Raw genomic sequence first — 20,412 nt, forward strand, 5'->3', positions numbered from 1 at the left:
GCACTTGGACCGCCTGTGCCAACAACTGCCATACAGGGATACCAACGTCATCGCATGCAAAGTCCGAATCAGTCGGGGACTCTTTTGTCTCCGAATGGAGTAGGAATGACCACCAAGTACTATACGTGAACCGCCGCTTGTATATGCAATATTTATCGCTTATCCGCCGCTGAGGAGCCGGGCGGGGGGCTCCCTTACCATCAGGGCTCGAGCTCAGCCAGGGTAACGTACATGTCTTATCGAATCGGCATGCACTGGCTTCGGGAATGACTATGTAATCATATCGGCAGAACTGGCGTCATCGGATCCGAAGAGAGGGTACAAGCCCGGATCTGCGTATCCTGACGATTATTATTCTTCACATGCCATTCTGATGGTCCGCTTTTCGATGCAAAGCAGCCAGCTTCAGCTTCGAATTGGGTTCCGTAATATGGTGTAACCACGGTAACGCCAGTTGGATACTATGAGAACGATTTAGAATTTTACCGAGTTACGGGTTATGAATGAAGGATAACTTTTTGCTGTTACATTAGCACAAGGACCAAATAGTGTAAAACTTATTGCGCTCAAGCTCGGTCACCGCGCCGCGTCATTCAATTGAGGAGATGGTAATGATCCTGTCAGGGCTTGTCCTTATATATATATATTCTTGGCTTTTTCTTCCTTTTCTAGCAACTAGCCCCACGCGTGTGTGTATGTGTGCGCATGCTAGGCACCAAAACTGCGCGTGTGCCCCCCCCCCCCCCCTCAACTGCCTTGGGTGGAAAAAAAAAAGAATGAATGACATAGTGTTTGCCTCGTGTTGTCACTATTGGCATTATCGGGCAACCAACTAACAATGGCTTTCCTCCATCGGCTCCAACAGATCGACAACACACGTTCCCCACACCCCCCAAATTCGTTACGATGACATCAACCACCAATATTCGAAAATACACCAAACCCTACCCGTGGCATAATGCATGCGTTACAAATCCCAACCAAAAAAAAAAAGAAACCTCCAGCATGTACGTACCTCTAAAAGCTTTCGTCCTCCGTGATCGAAGCCAACTAAGCACACGCCCTAACCTCGGACCTCCAACCATACAATTACTTGACGATATAATGAAAATAATACATCCAAAAAAAAACAAAAACTCTTGGAAGGAGACGTAACTTTAGTGTCTAATCTAGCTGTGTAGATCCCCTCCAGGAAAAAAAAAAGCCCTTATTGTTTTATTGTCATTACTATTAAGTTGTAAGAACCCCTCGCAGAGGGCGCAGATAATGAAGCTATAGTTATTGCGATTGATAGACCCGATTACAGCCAAGTCATTATTATTGGTCCGTTTTTCGACCAAAAAAGTTGGACACTGGGCTGGGCTGGGCTGGGCTGGGGGTGTGGCGGTGACGTGCAAGTAACAATAACTAGCTACCTAGTTGCCAACCCCTGCGCGTGTTACAGATTTACCGATGATGGAATGTGCAGCGCTGCATTACCATCGAGAATATATATATATATATACGATATCTCTTGAAGCGGGTTTGTTTTAGTCTTTTATACGCATATACGCCTATGCACACATCAATATGTATGTATAGATTTGGAAGTGATAGATGGAGGGGGGGGGGGGGGGAAGAGAAGCTTGCTGAGGAATAAAAAAAGGGGGGATTGGGAGATGAACCCGGAAAGGAGGGGATCTCGTACAACCATGCGTCCCAACAACGTCATAAGTAAAGACGGTAAACCGGGTACTCCCACACAACCCGAGAGAGAGAGCAATATCGTGGCGCGTCAATGCAGCTCGTTGCACATGCACGATCAATTCAGAAGTGCCAAGTGAGGGCGCGCGTGCAGGACACACGCATGCACACACATGGTGAAAAGACAACAACAACAACAAGTTCGCAGCCCTGTTTATTTTACTGTAAAGTTTTACCGTTAAATTATGTAATTTCCCCCGTTTGCAGATCATTCGCCTATCGTCAAGGTCCTCTTTGGTTTGTTTGTTTGTTTTATTTTTCACGTGAAGTTCTTTCGGTCGGCCCTTTTCTTTCCTCCCCCCCAAGTCGCAAAAGCCTTAGCCACATTCTTTTCGGCTTTAGACGTCATACTCATGATGCACATGCAAGCTGAACTGATTCGACGGATGAACAAGAAACATCCCCAACTACTCCCCCCCCCCTCAATTGACAATTATCCCTTTCCTTTCGGGGGGCTCCCTCTCATGTCACACCGCAGCGACGGAACTGCTGCAGTGCTTGGTGCCCAACTAACTATGGGCCAAAACTTGAACCCATCGTTTCGTTCCTTTTTTTTACTCACGGACAAAACACCCAGGGAAAGGGAACGTTTGGAGAGAACATTCTATTTGAACCTTTGAAAATCGATCAGGGTCCCCATTCTCGATCCCGACGTACAGATCAAACCGAAGCTCAACTGAGCTACCGGGAAGGGGGGGGGGGGGTAAACCCGCGATAGGTAACAAAGGAAAAAGAAACGCTTTCAATTTTTCATTTGGAGCTTCTTTTTTCATTCACCGCCTCTCCATTTTCAACCTCTTCCTATTCTTCCAATTCTTCCAAATGGCGTGTCCACAATGTATTCATATGTATACATGCCACGCTCTCAGGCTGGGGATTGTGGTGACGAGCCGGCGTAAGGATAAGGGAAATGTTTTTCAGATTTGGCGTGGGGTGAGGGGGACGGAGCCTGGGCAGATCGAGGGAGCTAGCTGGACCGTAAGCAATAACGAAGACCATTTGAACCGCGAAACTTTGAGCCGGGATCGGGATCCGGGATCGCAATTTTTTTTTGGTTACACACTCAAATGAATGGATGTTCAATGCATGTGTTCATTGTAGCCCTCCTCCCTCCGCCGGACGAGTCGGATGTGGAGCGAACGGACAAGTAAAAAGGTATGTTCAAATGATTGTTAGCTGATCGCCTTGTCATGCCCACCCGGATCCGATATGCTCCAATCGCTGCGGAATTATCACGGGGTGTTCCTAACATACTAATTGCTGTTGGGACGGCCGTGCACCTATATCCATCACACACACACACACACACACACACCACACACCTACCATGCATACTGCATGCTATGCATGAGCGCGAGGGGGATGGGATCGTGAATTCAATTCGTCAAAGGTTGCACTTTGGTATGTACTATGTAGTACAAAGTCCCCAACCAGCGATCATTAAAACTCTCAAGCACACGTACGTACTTGAATCGATGCAGATGCACAACCGCGCGGATCCGACCCGAACGAACGACGTACGTACGTGTGCTCGACCGATCGCAATCGATATCTTTCTCTATTATGCTACCCATAAAAGTCACTGGCAGGTTATAGTACACTAGGTATGGCTCCGGATGTCAGGAACCCGAACCTTCCCTTCACTAGCTTCCTCAACTTCGACTTCTAATGAGACCTTTGTGAGTGAACGCTAAGATGATCATCATGGCAATATCACTTGCACAAAGTAAATCCACGCACAAAGATGCTTTTATACGCACGTACCGATCCTGAGCTCATACTCGATCGACTGCGAGGTTTGACCATTATACCACTTTGCATGGCTAACCCAGCTAGCATCGATGTCTCTATGGAAGGAATAAAAATTCGATCCCTTCCCAGGCAAGATCATGCAACACTTTACAAGTAAACAAGTCCATAATCATATCAATTTGATCTTGCCCCCTCTCGCCCCCCCCCTCCCTCGGTCATATCTATATCTATCGACTATATCCCGGTCCCGGCCTGACAATCGATTCTGTACTAGACCCTTACATTCGATCTTATTCCCTCGTACTAACGTCTAGACCAAAGGGACTATTAAGTACTGCATGCATGCAGATCAATCGTGGCGGAACCCGTCGATCTTTTCCCTCGTCCAACTTGGTCAAAAGCAAGCAAGGCTTGCTCGCTTCGCTTCTACTGAACCACTCAAATTGCACATTCCATTATTCCATTTCGAGAACGTTACCATTCTCGAGTAGTCGTTCCGTTACTGCGGCGTGGGCACATGCATACATTGAAGTTCAGCAATCAACATCATGTATACTATACCCCGATAGGAGGCCCAGTACGGCTGTGGGACGGATGGCCCCCCCCCCCCGTCACATCTATAGTAGTCTTAGTACTGTACTACTGATATGATTGGTTACACATTGATCAATAATTGGATCAGAAATCGTTTCCACAATCACCATTAGGTACTTGTGTTGAACAGCCCCCCCAGTTACGACCAATAGCAAGGGTAGGGAATAATTGGATCGGACGTGTTTCGAGTAACGTCAGTGTACGTCTCGGAAGCGAGCGGGGGTTGCACCAGCCACGATCGACTCCATCCAGCCTCTATGGACTTCGTAATATACGAATGCATGCACAGAATCTTACGCATGTTACTAGTGCATGCGACCTCGGCGTCGAAAGAATAAACATGCCATGCATGTGCCAGAGAGAGAGCGGAAAGGAAAAAAAAAAAAAAAAAAAACGCAAAAGGCAGTCTTCTGCCAGGATTTGAGCATATTAGTCCACAATGCACCGAATGCAAGGCTGCTTCTGGCACTGTACTAGCATGCACCCATGTTGTTCTGGTATTTCTATCGTCAACCTCACACCGGACTAAGTACGTTCCGAATTGCTATCGGATATCCTATCTGGTCATCCCACCACTGTGCTAATCCAATAGAAGGGGCTACCCCTCGGAGTCCTCGCAGCTGAGGTCAAGACCCGAAACATAAAAGAACCCACGACGAGAACCCACGACGAGTGCTGAACCTATCCAATGCATGCGCGAGACACGCGGACCAAGTTTTTTTCACAAACGTTTTTGCGAGCCAAAAAAAGAAGTTCGGTCAGGGAAGTCAAGGAACGGTGTGTGAGCATAGCGAGTACCGTATCTGTGGGGAGGGACAAGTTGAATCGAAATCCGATCCAAATAGTACATGGGGGTACGTGGGGGCGAGAAAGAATCAAAATAGGATTCTCGAACGACGCGTCCTACACAGTAACATAGATTGGACCCAAACAGGTTGCGTGCTCCTTGAGATCCGGTGTTATTTTAATGCGCCTTCGCAACTTCCCCTGGGAATTTGAGCGAGTAGAATCAAACAGAAAGCCGGTCCTCGGCATCTAAGTCTCGAGCTAGGTACCATCATTTGTCGTCTGCAACTTTTTGGGGCCGGAGGTAGTAGTAGCAGAACAGAATAACTGCATGTAAAGAACGTGGGGCCCCATCGGTACCAGTGATGAATGAAAGAATGAAAAAAAAAAAGGTCAAGCACGTTCGCGACACTATGTATTGCGTCAGTTAGTAAATTCATGACCAACTTGGAGAGTGAGCTTGACGACAAGACGGAAATAATGAATCAATGGCATGCATAGATACCCAATCCGACCCGAAGTTGATCCACGCAATTTCATGAATTGGGAAGGGGGGAGGGGAGATTTTGAACTTGGCAAGTGGAGGTAAGATGTGCGTGCGTCGCTTTTGATGGTTTTTGTGTTATCAAATTAATTCCGGTCGTTAGTTGACCTAAATGAGGCAACAAAGTTGTGAATGAAAACGAGCTTGCCGTTGCCATTGCCATTGCTGGGGTCCCACGTTCGAAGCTGACGGAACCCCCAGCGGTCTCGCTCTTCGCTCTTCATGACAATGAACTCTAATGTGAGAGTCACACGGCGCCACGAGCCATGCCAGGCAACATGCAACAATTATGTAGAGAAAGATCTGTGAGATCGTTTCTTACAATGCATGAAAAGATAGAACACTTCCACATCGAATCTTGCGGGGAGGAATCGACACTGTCCTGTCGATCGGTCCTTTCCCCTCGGTACGAATCGGGTTGTTGCGTTCCAACTCAATACTTTGATCCACATATGTGAGGTTGCACAAATATGGTCCCTCCCCCCCCCAAGTCAGGGACAAGAAAGCTTCTATCGCGCGAACGTTCCAATATCCAATATTAAGTCTGGCATCTTGCATCGTGGGAAGCTTGACATCGTGCGACGCTAGTAGGTCAAGGGAAGCTTCGGAGAAGTTGCCACCCCCAAAAAAAAGTCCCCAAGGGGATCGGAACGAAGGAAGTAGGTCCCCGAATCGATCAGGTGGCCGGCTAGCTAACGCTCATCCGATCCGCTGGATTGAGTCAAGGAGGAGGTCGTGACTTTCGAATCCGCCATCGGAAATCCGGACCCGAGTTCGAGTGCCAGTTCGCCTTCTGATAAAGAATGGGCGTGCGCTCATTTGATCAAGTAGCCACCGGATCAGCCTTGATTGAGCTGGTCCGTGAAGGCAGAAGTTGATGATAGTTCGACTCTCACACATTGATGGTTGTAGCTACATGGAATATTCAGCCATGGACATGCGCACACAGCGCGATGCGGCTTACTTTGGTGATGGCGACAGACGGGTGTGGTTGGCATTAGCGGGCCAAGGCGGGTTCCAAATGAGCAGTTCTTCCGAGAATTCCCGAGGATATTTCCCCAATGCCATCTAGTTTCCTCTCACTCTCGCAAGGTTGCCTGGTGGTTGCCGCAGGTGGGCGGTAGTCCAACATCTTCCATCCGTAAATAGGGAAATCTCAAGATTGTAAACACCACCACTCCGCGATAAAATACGGAGTTGCAAAGCATTGTTCTTGATCAAGCGGCACCATCATTCCCTCGGTCTGAAGCCTTGTAATTCAAGGAAAGGTTAGAATGAGCCCCCTTAAGTAGCAAGTCTATTGTCAACAAGAAAATAGTACGGAAAGTCCAGGAGGGTTGTTTGATGCTGCAGACACTAGAATGGCATCAGCGAAAGCCCTTTCCCGCCGCTGGTCAGGTTCCAGGATCTCATAACACAACATGAGCTAAACGCCTTCCTCAAGTGGCAAAAGTGGAATACAGATTCTATCCACATAAGGAGCAAGGCAATGACTATATATCTCTGAAGACTTTGTCGCTGAAAACTTAACCCCTAGCCCCGAAGTTGTTCGTTCAAGGGGAACTAACCGGAGCCAAACTGGAACAGAAACTGTCCCAGTTGGGCTCGAAGGGATCAACAGAAGCAAAAAAAAATGCTGGAGATAAGCCAGCGGCCCCGTCTCCTGTTGGTCGCGTTGCGGAAAGAGACAAAATACCGAGGACATGCCTGTCTTGCATGTCTTCCTTGAGCACCTAAGGCCACAACATACTTTTCTTACCGTTGGACATGGCGGCTTCATGCCGCATAGGGAAAACGAAATCGTCCGCGGCGCACTTGGACACGCTGAAACACCGAAACCCAGAGAGAAGTCGGGAGTATTAAAAGTCGGTAACCCATAAAAGCAGATGCTTCGCATGCGTAGAAAGCCGGAGTGTCCACGCTAGCCGCATTGGAATCTATCTTCCAATGGCCTGTCAACGCGCCCTAATAGTGGTGTCACCACGAGTTAGTACCCATTCATGAGCAGCTGATCAGAAAGGGTGAATGGATTGAATGAAGGAGCTAATTGGATCGCCCAAGATAGCGCACGAACCCAATGCGTGTGCGGCTGCTGCGGAATCATCCGTTGCTGATCGGGTGGGTTCCACATTCGATGGACCATGCGAGGTTACTAGTGCGCCGACCACCAGCAGGATTCGGAAGATTCCGCACGAAGCGGCTGGGTGACATAACTCCAGTATCAGAAGCTTAAGCGGGAGTGCTACTAGCTGATGGCAGAGTCAGTTCTGCGGTATCATCGCCGGCGGTCTAGCCGTTCATGGCAAAATCAAGTTGTGAGCATGATGGGTTCTGCCATAAAGTTAATCGAAGATAGAGAGGCAGAACTGTCCGGATGTCGAAGCAGTGGATTCAGCTCAGCGGAAATGATTGACGGGTTCATTATCGTCTTCAATGTGATGTGACCAGCCAAGTGGAGCAACCAACAGATGTGACCAATCAAGCCAAAAAATCGTTGCGAAGATATTGCTCAAACCATGTGGCTGCGAGACTTTTCATTTCGCAAGTCAACAAGAGCTAGCGATCACTGGCAGTGCTGCGAACCAGGCTGATTAGATATACCCTGTCTGATAGCAAAGATAGGGGAGGGTCATGGGGCCCCTCATCAAATATCCCAATTGGGAAATGCACGGTGTCTGACTGATTTTGCGTTATCTTCAGCATTTTTATGTAGATCAGAGAATTAGCGTATACACATACTGGCACTAGAAACTCTGCACTTCCGATGCGGCACTGAATTTGGGTTTGGCTTCCTTTAATAGAGCACCAAATCAGAATCACGAGATTCTGACGGTCATCGCAACAAAGGGACCTGAGTTAGATACCGATCTAAAGTAGCCCGGAGGGGAGTCTGCGCTCGCAGAAGATTCGAACAAGTCACAGCTGACTTCTATGTGAACGAGACTGTAAGTGAGGTAAATATCTGGGGCCGATTGACGCATGAGTATGGGAATATCTGGAACATCTCTGTATCTTAAAAGAGACTAGTGCATCTCATGTGGAGAACTAGGGGAAAGGATAGTGTGGCGGCGAATCATTCGGCTGTAGCCGAACAGTGGTGGGGGCGTTGAGAAGGCGCAGGCAACTGACCTGTTTGAATTAAAATATGGGTAAAGGGTTCGATAGATGAATGGGTACGGTCTGCTGCTCCGCCGCACAGACAGCAGAGGCGCGCATGCAGCAAAATTCCCGCATTAAACTTATCCGGGTCCGATGAGTTACTGCTGGTGCGCCCCGTGCCCCGCCGATACCTGATCAGTCGAAGCGAGGTTCAGAGTCGTACTCATGGCGTACGAAGCTCTCAGCCCATCACGAGACGCGCGAACTGCCTGCCTTCGCGTCCTTTCTGCTTGGTTGAAGAATGATAATCCAGTGTCAGGCCTTCATCCATCAAGTTGAAGACTACGTGGCAGGTCAATTTTCGAGATACTAAATAACAAGCATTTCACTGCTTAGATATCTAAGAAGAGCAAACTTGGGCGTGAACATTGCGCACAGATCTATCATTGTCGTCGCTTAGTTGATTCGATCCTCCGTTCTATTGCTTACCTGAGTCCTCGGTGCACGAGCAAAAAAGCCATATAGAGGATTAATGCTGGTGAAACCAAGAAAGGGGGACATCCGAGCTCACCCATCCCATCATCCCATAGAACCCTCGTGTTCACGTAATCGGGATTGAGGCCGCTCCATGAAAGATTAGATTAACAATATTAACTATCAGGGGATCGCAAAACAAATGTGGCTAATCATATTGCGAAGTTGATTGTATCCCGTGAGGTGCGAAGATAGCGAATTCCTAGACAACCAAAAGTGGAAGAAAGGCCCAGTCTCTGCCAGAATGAGTGCACGGGCGCTTCCCCGGATCTGCAAGGAAGCCGAGTGGGCGAACTTCATGAGGGCTCATGGCCTGCCAAATTAGGTCTACACAGTTTCGCGTAAACGCCAGCTGGCATTGGCTTATTCTAGGCCATTTTGTATGTCAAACCATGTGCAGGAACAACACAGGCTGCGTATTTAAGGACCTTTTGTATGGAAGAGTGCTGCGTGGAATTACGCCCAGCTGGGAGTTCGGGATATGTCATTCAAATAGGTGTGACCCTGCAGTCCTGTCGAACGTCAATGCAGACCGTAGCGCATGTTTTGTGCCTAGAACGCAATACCAAAACTGCGTGCTCCCCCCGATGCATTGCAATCCACACGTGCCTGCACGAGTGCTGAGGTTAAAGTGGGCCCGGTGGTGCGAAACAGCAAGGGAATCAACATAATACGCAGACTCGTCTGGTAGTGTGACCATTAGGCGAATCATCGAGAGCTGAGTAAAGATAGCGCAACAAACCCTAGGCAGGTGACCAGCCTCTATAGTAATACACAAACCCCACGCCTTACCATTCGAGACAGGCATTGATGGTCCCAGCGCAATTCCATCTTAACCATAATGAGAAGTGAGGACTCGCACGACCCTGAAATTTTTTTCATGTTGTGCGTTCGTTCTAGATGCGGAAAGAGTCCAGAGGGCGGACTCCCAGCGCAGCGGAGCCGAACTCCACCTTGAACACATGTTCAACAAGCGAAAGTACAAGTTACAGTAACACGAACCAGCGATGCGAACGACTGCATGTCTTCGGCCGAATGCGCCGATGCAAGTGATCCTTTTCTTGTTGACATGTGGCGGGGAATTGCCGTTTTCCCATTCAAATGACCTTTTGAAATGCAACCCCGTTGTGAGACCAAGTTGCGCACACCCCTCATGGGTATACGTGCTTCTCATGTGCCGGCCCAGGCGTTGCGAGCTTCTTGGCCTTCAGTTGTGGCTCGTTAATTGTCCTGTGATATTCATCACTGGCCAGAGGCCGGTGCTGGTGTTAAGACACGCGGGAACAAGAATCGGGGGCTGCTGTCATGCCAAAAACCAAAACGCCTTTCGAACAATGCGTATTTTGCACACGAGCACTACCCAGAGATGACCTGTGGTTTCGCAAAGACGCTAACCAAAAGAGAAAACTTGCCTTCTCTCGGTAATTGACCACTGACCCTAGAGCCAACAACAATGGGGACTCTGGTTGTCCACTTTGATTTTCCCATGCAAGTCCTTTGGCCCCCTTAATAAAAACGGCTATTGCATTCAGCGATTATTTACTGCGGGCCTATTCATTCATCGTTACCACAGAAAGCAACAAAATTTCTGGGGAATAGAATGTGGACAGTGCCCTCAACGGACCGACAGCTGCTGAACAACCCCAGGCATGTGATTCTGGATGGAGCATACCCATTGACTGGTCCGAAACAATACGCTTCTTGCTGTCCTTACCAGCGGCACTACGGCTGCCTAAGGCCGCTCGCGAGTTCAACATGTACAAATATGTAACCTCAGGCTATCACACATACCCCCGTCTTCTTTCCATAACGCTGGACTGATGAAGAACTCCACTAGCCCTATATTTTCATTATACGAACTTAACTCAATCTGAGTGGCTGGCTAGACCCCTAACCTTTCGGTCGTACATATTACGTTTTATCCCGAGCCCCTGAAAGGGCTCGCTCAATTACTCTGTGATAAGGGGATCTCTCCCTCGATCGAACCAAATCCGTCCATCCCGTCTCGGATAGCCAGATTTATCCAGATCTCTTATTGTTGCTTTAAAAAAAGTGTCAATTGGGATTGGAGTTCAAGTTCCTCCAAAGGGGCTTACCTCGGGCACGGAGACTTGCGAAGCCGGAGATCCCCTCCATTCCTCCATTGGAATGGCTAGATCTGTGTTTGTTTGCCTTGAACATATCATCCGTGGCGGTTCTAGACCATACGTTACCGACGGAGCGAGAGTCCGTTGCTGAATAACAGCAGGCGTGACCACTGACCCTTTTTTTAATGAATTCCTAGCTTGCTCATCTCGCGTTCAGTACAGCCCCTTTGACCTCCGCCCCAGAGACCATTTCGCAATCAAGGGGTGAGGCGAAATGCCTCGGAAAGTCGTTCAACCTTACCATGTTGGTGTTCCCGGGCTCGCTTCTCATTCATCGGCACATGCCGAACGACCGAATGCGCTCAGTGGCGTGAATACTCAGGCATTCAGGTTGCATTTTCTGAAGTGAGAGATTGAACACAGATTCTAACTCCATCTCCGTTACTGATGAATTTTCGCCTTTCACAGTGAAGGGTCATCACATGCGCTTCTGATCCGGAGGTGCGTGGATATTTAACGCAATCGCTGTTCTAGAACGTGGTCACATCATTGTTCTTCGGAGGCGAGGTATGAGCTGATTTGTGTAGTTTTCAGCGGCGCTTAGTGCTCGCGAGAAGAGGAAGCTAACAACAATGACGACGTCACTATGTTCTCTTCTTGAAGTATTCACCTATCGATCAGAAACAAGTCAGGTTGACGCCAGCGAAGTGGCGTGTATCTTGATACTCCAGGCTGTACAGGTGCAGGTAAACGGAATCCTGGGACCTATAACCACAGAATTGAACTCTAAAGAATCCAACACTGCTCTGGGATATTCCACTGTCATCCACACGTTTTCCCCAAGATCACTAGACCAAGTCCCCAACCCCTGCAACCCAACCTGACCATGACCGAAAAATCCTTGGCCCCGACCCCAAGGCGTCTCTCAGATTCCCGCGGAGAAACAATGAATTATCTGTGTACAACAAAAGCGATATCGATCAGAAATGTATATTGGCATAGCGACTCCGTTATCATGCGCGCACCCACGCTTCCACACACTCCCTTTGTCTATGCGTATGACGGGCGCCGACTACCGCTTCTCTTCCCTGAACTCGTCATCGCACCATTACCCACGCGCTGGTTGGCAGGTGTACATATGTACGTACTCTATACCTACCGTCTACACATACACATACAGACAAGCACGCACGTACGCGCGCACACCTGCCCCACGCGCACAAAGGGACTTGTTCATACTTACATAGTCAGACTTCCATCTCTCTTCCCATATACCTACCTTCGCGTTCGAACTCAACAGCATCCCATCATGTTCACCGCACCGAACCCCATCAGTTCTCAGATTCATACTCGACCGTAGCTTCCCATTTCTTTTCATCTTACACACGCATATACGATTCAGCGGCGCTCAATACCAAACTTCTTTCGCCCACTGCGGGCGCGCACACGCACACACTCGAGATAGAGCGTGAACTTTACATGGGGATCTTGTGATCAGGTGGACGCCTGTCCGCCCGCCCGCACGACCGCTCTCGGCTGGTTCCCTCCCCCCAAAAAAAAATCATTGTTTTTGAAGTGACCCCCGATCTCACGAGAAGCAAAACCGGTACCCTCAATCGTGCGCCGCTATCATCCACCATCAATCGCGACATTGGCATTTTCATATATTACTGAATATCGCAACCACATCAGCTAGCTCCTAGTAGTACGAATCTTTCGCATGAATCCTTTTTCGCTCTACCGAGCTAAAGCCTAGAACTCACACGCCTAAACAAAAAAGGCGCGTCCACAACAGTACACACTCACGCAAGACCCTCGGAACATATATATACGGATAAATTGCCTTCGAATTCCGGATCTGCCGTTGCTCTTGATCCATTTGTATAATAATCCCACAACAAATGGATGGAAGTGTCATGCTGGTATCGGCTCAGGCCTACCAGATAACAATATCATTGAAAGACCTTAAGTAATTCTAGGCCTTGCGATAACTAGTTTCCGCGGACTCTACTGCATGCGAATAGTGCAATACAGAAGGTAATACGGTGATGCACACCGCCCACGTGTGCGCTCGATCGAGCCTCGCTCGAGCAAAGCCCGCTGCAGCTGCTTAAAAAGAAGATATGGATAGTTGTAAAGCTTTAGCTATTTCCTAAAACTCAAAAAACGCTTTGTTGGAAACAGCTGCTAGTACGTCAGCTGGCTGGCCCCCCCCACGCTTAGCGTCAGAACCGGTGGGATGGTTGCCAGCTGCCAGATGTCAGATGTCAAGAAATTGCCAGGACAGATTCGGACCCTGAAATGGACATATTCATTCTGGAACCAATTCCATGCACTGTATACACATCCAATATCGCAACGATGCATGCACCGCCGCCAATCGCATCCGCGGGTCTCGCGTTAATGGTAGTCAACCGGCGGTGTTCCAAATCTCAATGATTAGTATGGGCGCATCAGTGCAATCACAATCATTCACGTACAACACACAGACATTTCATGGCCATTTCAAACCATCCATGAATACGGTGTCCTGAGGATCTTTTACGTATATAATTAATTCCCCTGGCCATGCATAGCTGTCGCTGGTGGTAGGACAAATTTCAAGAGAAAATGTACACACTATTCGGGAGCGCACGTGGGGAGCTCCCAAGCTTGCTGTACCCCTTGCCACTACCCTTACTATGCATTGAAAACAGCGCAAAGATAGTAAGTCATAACAAGTGATGTTTACGAGAAGCCCCGGAGAAGAATCCAATCACACAGTACAGTACAAGTCCCTTATATGCGTGAGCCCAAGGCGTGCCAGGCCCAGGGGCAAACTACTGGCCAGGGCTAGACGGACCTGCATCGTACCTACCCGTACGGCAGTTGTCCGCATATTACAAAAACTAAAAACTCCGTTTCGCTGCCGAGTCGACCGGCATGCATGACTGATCGCACACACACGCACGCACGCACATACACACACACACGCACACACGCAACCAGTGTGCAGCTAGCTGTTCCGGCCCCGAACGGACGTACACCAGTTACTCATGCTCCCAAAAAAAACCCTTGACCGAACGGGACGACCCGAGAATTGCATTCGCAGATGACTGGTGATCAATTTGGTTGAATAAAATAATGAGCGCTAATCACCAGCGGGGCTACCTCTAGTGCTCCTTCATACTTCACATGAATAATGTTATGATACATTTGCTGTCGAGTGTTACATGCAAAACAAAGAAAGAGATTCCTTCAGGACTCACGGTCTATGAAAACAGCGATTTGTATTGACACGGTGCAGATTTTTCTTGTCACTTGCTGTAAGTTGCATGCCACATGGCACCCGTAGTAGCACAACCACGCTCTCAGGAGCAAGCCTGGAAGTTTACAGGCTAAATATCCAGAAAACACACTGCATGCGCACACACGCACGCACTGCACTGCACGCACAGATCCGGAAACCTGATGCCAGAAACAGAACAAGATTAACGGTAAGATTCCACAGGTTACAAGAAGCAATTACGTTAATATACGCCGTGTTGGTATGGGTTCTTTGCATGCAGTACCAGTAGCTGCTTTCGCAGCCAGTTTGGATGCCACACAATGTCCTTCGAGTTCTCCGACTTCCGATGCGGGCCGATTATTAACTTGGCCAGCTCAATAGCACATCAACCACTGCACTGAGCTGCGGTACGGCCGATAGATTAGACCTTAAGCAAGCATAATACCGAGTAACTGCCACAGTTCTGACCGCAATCTGTGCTGGCCGGCCGAAGGATCCGCCCCTTCGGACTTCAGGGAACGAAAACACGAAAGAAAACCCGAACCATGAAGGCGCCCATGCAGTGAGATCTGGATATATTGTCAAATGCCCGTGGTATATGTGTGGTGACGAAAAAACAATCTGGCCGGCCGGAAGCCCAGCTATATACGTGTTATGTACTGGTGAGAGGACCGACGACCTGAAAAGGAAGAAGAAATAAACTTTCGGGCGACTAGTTTCATTCCGGAAATTTGACCCAAGTGTAAGTAAGCCGCAGGGCTCCTCGAGTGTTATTCACGGGCTCGACATCATCGCGCCAGACACCCCAAGCGGGTAAATCTCCCAGTGCTGCTTGCTCACACCCTTTTCAAACAAGTCCCACACTTATCGTAAACTTCAAATTCCCATTTCGTTTTCGATGGAACGACATGTTATAGCTGGTCGAGTCAAGTAAAAAAAAAGAGAAAGAAAAAAAAAAAGCTCTATGATCGCAAAGCTGTTTGTTATCCGTACATCTCCATCGAAAGCACCACGAGTTCCACAGTTAGAACGGGGAAGAAAAATTCGGCACGAGACATGGGTGGGCGGAGGGGACAAAAAAAAATTAAGAGAGGAGAAAAGATCGCCGAAAAATATCATAGATACAGGACAAGGAAAATGTGTTGATCGTGACCCCGTGGAACTAGATGGAAATATGCAGATGAACGAAAAAAAATGAATGGATTACAGGACAGGAAGAGAAGAGAATGAAAAAGATGAGGAGGAAAAAATGCATGCAATGATTTGAACGTTCTCGCCTTCGTCGTGCGCCGGTCCCGTATAATACCATGAATGGTGTTTGTTGTCGTTTGAGTAGCGATAGATAGATATGCAAGGTCGTTGAGTGAGAGAGGAGTGGGGGGGAAGTCGGGAACGGGAGCAGACAAGACGAAACGGGTATCGTTTTGGGTGCGTTGCGTAGTGGCATTTCAGTTGCGAGTTTGTGATGCATTGCGTGGAGGAAAAAGAACAAGTAGTAGTAGGAGATATGTATGTGGAACGTCGATGAGAGGGCGGAGGGGTCACGGTAGAAAGGGTAGGTGGCATTGATAGGTTGGGACTTGGGAGAGAGCGGCGACGGCGGTGGTGATACAGAAGAATGCAGAGCGGGGAGTGTACTTGGGAGGACCATTTTTGGCAGAGTCGAAACATACGAAGAAATATTCAAGAAATATTAGGTCGAAGAGGAAGTACGAGGCGATTGTGGAAAAGTCGAAAATGAGAACTCGAGTCCAAGGCCGAAGGGGGGGGGGGGGGGGAGAGGGGGCACATCTATACAAACACCCGCCTCCCAACACCCGCAGAAGGCACGAGGGCTACTCCACTGGCTGCCGTGCTAGCGGCAGTAGTAGGATGAGCAGGATGGGATGGAGGATACCTCCTCCCGCTCGTCCTCCCCCTGCTTGCCCAAACAGCCTCATCACTCAACCCCGCTTCATAAACACTCATCACTTTCATCCCAACTGTCTCATTCCCCCCTCGTCGTGGCTGCGGACCAACAGGATTCAAGTAGTGCTGCTGCTGCTGCTGTTGATGATGATGATGATGATTAGGTTGAGGGACGGGCCGCCTGTCCCCATCAGACCCAGACCCAGAGGCCGAGTCAGACCCCGAATACCACGAACCCCCGTCCTCTGAATCAGAAGAATCGAACGGGGATGAGGAACCTCCAAGTTGGAAGGTTGTCTTTTTGCGTCGTGTTCGTTGCTGTTGGGCAATAGCGCCACCATTAGCATTCACGCCCTTACCAACGCCAGCATTGGTAGCAGCAGGTGGCCAAAGCCTTTGCGTTAGTGCGGACGGAGGATTTTGATGTTGGTGATGATAATGATGATGAGGGTTGGGGTGAGGATGATGTGCGTGTGCGTGTGAGGGATGGGTGGTGTGAGTATTGAGGTTAGGTGAAAGGGGCGCGGGTGTGATAGAGGCGGGTGCAGGGGACAGAGTGAAGGGGGTGACGGGTGAAGGTGGGACGGATCGGTTCGCAGTCGGGTGTACGGTGACTTGCGAATCCTTCACGCTCATCTACGTTGACCAAAAGAAGCAGGAGAAGACAAAAGGCATCATAGTTGCAGTTACACGCCGTTGGTGAATGACGAAAGAAGAACGGGTGGGCAAGGAGAAACCAGGGTGAGCGTCCATGCCAAGGGTCCAAGGGGAAAAAAACCAGGGTGCGAGTTATCCGTGCACATATGAATGAACAACAACAAAAAAGAATCAGTAACGAGCTTCAGGCGGGAAATGAAATGGAGGGAAAAGAAACCACCAAAAAAAAAAAAAAACACCACGGTTCCACATTCCCCCCCCCAAGAAAAAATTCCAAGCTCACCTTGGTGGAAGAAGAAAGATTGCCGTTTCTCTGACTTCCGCTGACACTCGTCGTAGTTGTCGTAGTCGTCCTGGTGCTCACCCCCGATGAAAAGGCCGTCAAGACATCCTCATCAAAATCCTCAAAATCATCGTCATCATCACCTCCAGAGTAATAATCAAATTCCGAACGTGAATTCGTACCATGACCTTCAAATGAGGGATGTGTGGACAGAGCGGGAGGCGCCAGCACTCGAGGTGAGAGTGCGAATGACGGAGCTCTATGATGGTTATGGTGGGGATGAGGATGATGAGGATCGTTGTGGGGATTGGAACGTAGTTGTGTAGGTGAAGCACTAGGATTTAGAGCATGTCGAGCTGGGGCTGGCGCAGAGACAGATGGTGCGACCGCGCTGACTTGTCGTTCCTGCGCAGTCGAACGTTGGTTGGGGTGGACGTTATTATTGTTGGGACCACGGCCACCGCATTGAACATCGGCTACCCAATGAGCAATTCCATTTTCATCCTTTCCGCCTTTCCATTTTGTTGTCGTTGACCGGACGTGTGTACGATTACTTGAAGTAGTAATAGCGGCGGGTGTCCTTGTAGGACACATCGAGGCATCCGCAAACGATTCTTCAATCGCTGCCATGTCTCGAGCGAGTTGTTCAGGCGAGGAACGTCGGTGTTTGTTGTGGGCAAGACGAGTAGAGGGAAAAGGTGGAATAACGTCGTCCATTGGAGAAGACATTTGGGAATATGGGTAACGAACACCACGACTAGAAGATGAAGTGTTGAGAGGAAGGGGTAAATCGTAACGAGGCATAGTAATCTTGAGGGGCTTGTAGTTGTTGGCGGAAGACTGCATGATGCGACTGCGTGAGGAGGAGGAAGACGATGGCGTCGGACGTGCTTCAGCTCGTTCACAAGCTAATGAACAGTAGAGAGCACCCGTATCCTAAGAGGGATTACAACGGGGAAGGTGAAGAATGAGACGTATTGCTCAGAGAAGGAGGGAGGGGGGGGGGAAGGATAAATTTTGGAAGAGAGAGAGAGGGAAGACCTACGATATGTTTATAACAAACTGAGCAGTAATCGATGTCCATGTTGGGATGAGAGGGGCAATGGGCATCGGCAGAGGAAGGGACGGGAGGGCGGGAGGGAGAGAGAGAGAGAGACGAGAGACGACGTGCAGTTGAGTGTTAACAAGGTTTTGTAGTGCACCTATACCTACCCAATGAAGCCCATGTATACAAATCCAAAAAATACTAAATCTACCGGCATTGAAATTCCAGCAATCCAATTCAATCCTGCTGACTTTCCATTCATAGCATTATTTTAATTCCATTTACTGCGATTTGTAATTCCAACTCTGTCAATGGGGAAGGGCTTCGGAATATTTGAATACAAATCGCAAAGAAATCATTCGGATCCAAATAATTACTTATCAAAATTTGTATTTTATGATCCAAAATGCCACTGAATTAGGCCTTGGAATCGGTTTATCAGGATTGAGGACTTTTGGCCTTGACGCGATCCAAAGATGTCGGCAAGAAAAAGGGCGAGCGTGAGGTCCCTTCAACACTTCGACAGAGTCGCACTCTGACCCGGCTACTCGGCGCAAGTCTCATGAAAGACAATGCGTGTGGTGAGGAGGGATGGAGAAGAGACGAGCAGTTTTGGTGTTCACCTGCCCAATTGGTTGTCACACCTGATATGGCAATGTAAACTCCACTTTGATTCATATTGGTACGAATATGTTAGGGCAAGTAATACAGAGCCTCTCAACTCAATACTCGAATAAATACATTTCCGCATATATACATTCAGATTGAATAGAAATGAATAGGGATTCCTATTCAATTGTCAAAAAAAGAAAAGAATGAAATGAAAAAACCAGTGACTCCTCGTCCTTCGTTCCTTGGAGTTCTTTCCTCCTCCTCCCCCCCGAACTTCCTTCGTGTAACCAATAAACTTTTTTTTATTCTTTTACTTTTGTACATTGATCAGAAGTGAGGAAGGCATCAAGAACGACAGGGTGAACAACGAGCAGGAGGGATGAGAAACGTCAACGTGACAGTAAATCATCCAACAAGTAATCACCAACTCGTCCACCGTCGTCGCTCAGATCCTTCCATTCCAACGAACCCATTCCCTACCCCTCATGCTCCTCACAACAACACACTCGATAACAGCTCCCGCTTGCAATATTGCACAACCAGAAGCAGTTGCTAGGGGCTATGGAAGTACAACGAACGCCACCTGCCTTCCACCACACGCCATCATCATTATTCTCACAACGGGCCGTACCACTTGATCAACCCCCCCAACTCCTAACTCCTCGACCCGTGCCTTGCCGCCTGCCGTAGTGGCCCCTGTTGACAACCAGCCATCCTGAGACTACTCTTGTGCCAAACCTACACCTCGGATCCCCCTCTTGTCACACTGATTAGCTACTATGACAAGAGATCCATGTCTCTAGATCTCCCAATTACGCGCCCGCCAACTACACATACTCCTTAGTGCTTACTATAATATTGATACCGTTGTCTCACCTCACCGTAATATATTGTCGATGCGCTACGTAAACACCTGGACAGCCCATCCATATCCAGCTTCAGCCCTGTCTCCATAGCCAGCAAGCGAGCGAGGAACATACTGTATATGAAAACCAACTATCCCTAAACTGAGTAAGCAAACTGCCGCAGCTATATAGTATTTGCTCTAACAGAGAACAAGGTACTCTCCGAAGAATTTCTATTCTTTTTTTTTTGGTTTTGCATTCCCCAACAGTGTTTCTCCCGCCCATACTCCCCCGAAATTGAAAGAGGCTATCTCATCTCATCTCATCAACTCAACTCAACCCAACCCGGCTGGCGCATTGGCAGCTCAGGACATTCGTCTGATACATAAAAAGATCAACGGCGCGGGCGCGCGGCAATAGATCATATATCACAAATGTCATCTTTGAAACTGGGCTAATTAACGGTGGCTTTGACACCAGCTGACACCTCGAACACATATACGGAACCGTTTGCAACTACTAGTACTGCGGTATGGCATGGCCGGTCGGTACAACCCACGGCACCGCAATCGTACCGTAGCCAATGACAACACCCCGGAACGAACATTCTCCCTCGAAAATTGACGTGTCTCACTTTACTTTGTATGTGTATTTC

The 20,412-nt window shown here is 48.6% G+C and overlaps 4 protein-coding genes across 4 annotated transcripts; 2 read left to right on the forward strand and 2 right to left on the reverse strand.

The window, feature by feature from the left end:
* Positions 1-1,691: 1,691 nt before the first annotated feature.
* On the forward strand, positions 1,692-3,745 carry EI90DRAFT_3225337 (uncharacterized protein; the record flags this gene model as incomplete). The annotated part of the gene is made up of 7 exons (XM_039066481.1): positions 1,692-1,819; positions 1,951-1,980; positions 2,613-2,721; positions 2,845-2,898; positions 3,160-3,202; positions 3,225-3,260; positions 3,348-3,745. The coding sequence occupies 7 exons, from the start codon at positions 1,692-1,694 to the stop codon at positions 3,410-3,412; spliced, it is 465 nt and encodes a 154-aa protein (XP_038913334.1). The 3' UTR covers positions 3,413-3,745.
* Positions 3,746-9,734: 5,989 nt separating this feature from the next.
* EI90DRAFT_3068099 (uncharacterized protein) lies at positions 9,735-10,523 on the forward strand. Its single transcript, XM_039061072.1, has 2 exons — positions 9,735-10,005; positions 10,055-10,523. Exons 1-2 carry the CDS (start codon positions 9,894-9,896, stop codon positions 10,420-10,422), a joined length of 480 nt encoding a protein of 159 aa, XP_038913335.1. The 5' UTR covers positions 9,735-9,893; the 3' UTR covers positions 10,423-10,523.
* A 4,460-nt stretch (positions 10,524-14,983) lies between these two features.
* Positions 14,984-16,244, reverse strand: EI90DRAFT_1821572 (uncharacterized protein). The gene is made up of 2 exons (XM_039052231.1): positions 15,685-16,244; positions 14,984-15,569 (listed from the first exon to the last, which is right to left on the reverse strand). Exons 1-2 carry the CDS (start codon positions 16,056-16,058, stop codon positions 15,284-15,286), a joined length of 660 nt encoding a protein of 219 aa, XP_038913336.1. The 5' UTR covers positions 16,059-16,244; the 3' UTR covers positions 14,984-15,283.
* On the reverse strand, positions 16,167-18,461 carry EI90DRAFT_1822110 (uncharacterized protein). Its single transcript, XM_039052232.1, has 3 exons — positions 18,301-18,461; positions 17,256-18,108; positions 16,167-16,951 (listed from the first exon to the last, which is right to left on the reverse strand). The coding sequence occupies exons 1-3, from the start codon at positions 18,363-18,365 to the stop codon at positions 16,199-16,201; spliced, it is 1,671 nt and encodes a 556-aa protein (XP_038913337.1). The 5' UTR covers positions 18,366-18,461; the 3' UTR covers positions 16,167-16,198.
* Positions 18,462-20,412: the final 1,951 nt, after the last annotated feature.

The sequence above is a fragment of the Cantharellus anzutake genome (assembly GCF_015039405.1).
Source record: "Cantharellus anzutake strain C23 chromosome Unknown EI90scaffold_42, whole genome shotgun sequence".
Lineage (NCBI taxonomy): Eukaryota > Fungi > Basidiomycota > Agaricomycetes > Cantharellales > Hydnaceae > Cantharellus > Cantharellus anzutake.

What these genes read in the sequence shown, in the direction of transcription:
- EI90DRAFT_3068099 (XM_039061072.1), top strand. Translation starts at nt 9,894, where the DNA reads ATGAGAAGTGAGGACTCGCACGACCCTGAAATTTTTTTCATGTTGTGC. An exon ending in GCAGCGGAGCCGAACTCCAC is followed by an intron (nt 10,006 to 10,054) that starts CTTGAACACATG and finishes AGTAACACGAAC; the next exon opens with CAGCGATGCGAACGACTGCA.
- EI90DRAFT_1821572 (XM_039052231.1), bottom strand. Translation starts at nt 16,058, where the DNA reads ATGGTCCTCCCAAGTACACTCCCCGCTCTGCATTCTTCTGTATCACCA. An exon ending in GGGACCGGCGCACGACGAAG is followed by an intron (nt 15,570 to 15,684) that starts GCGAGAACGTTC and finishes ATTTCCATCTAG; the next exon opens with TTCCACGGGGTCACGATCAA.
- EI90DRAFT_1822110 (XM_039052232.1), bottom strand. Translation starts at nt 18,365, where the DNA reads ATGCCCATTGCCCCTCTCATCCCAACATGGACATCGATTACTGCTCAG. An exon ending in CAGTTTGTTATAAACATATC is followed by an intron (nt 18,109 to 18,300) that starts GTAGGTCTTCCC and finishes CTCCTCACGCAG; the next exon opens with TCGCATCATGCAGTCTTCCG. An exon ending in ATCTTTCTTCTTCCACCAAG is followed by an intron (nt 16,952 to 17,255) that starts GTGAGCTTGGAA and finishes TGGTCAACGTAG; the next exon opens with ATGAGCGTGAAGGATTCGCA.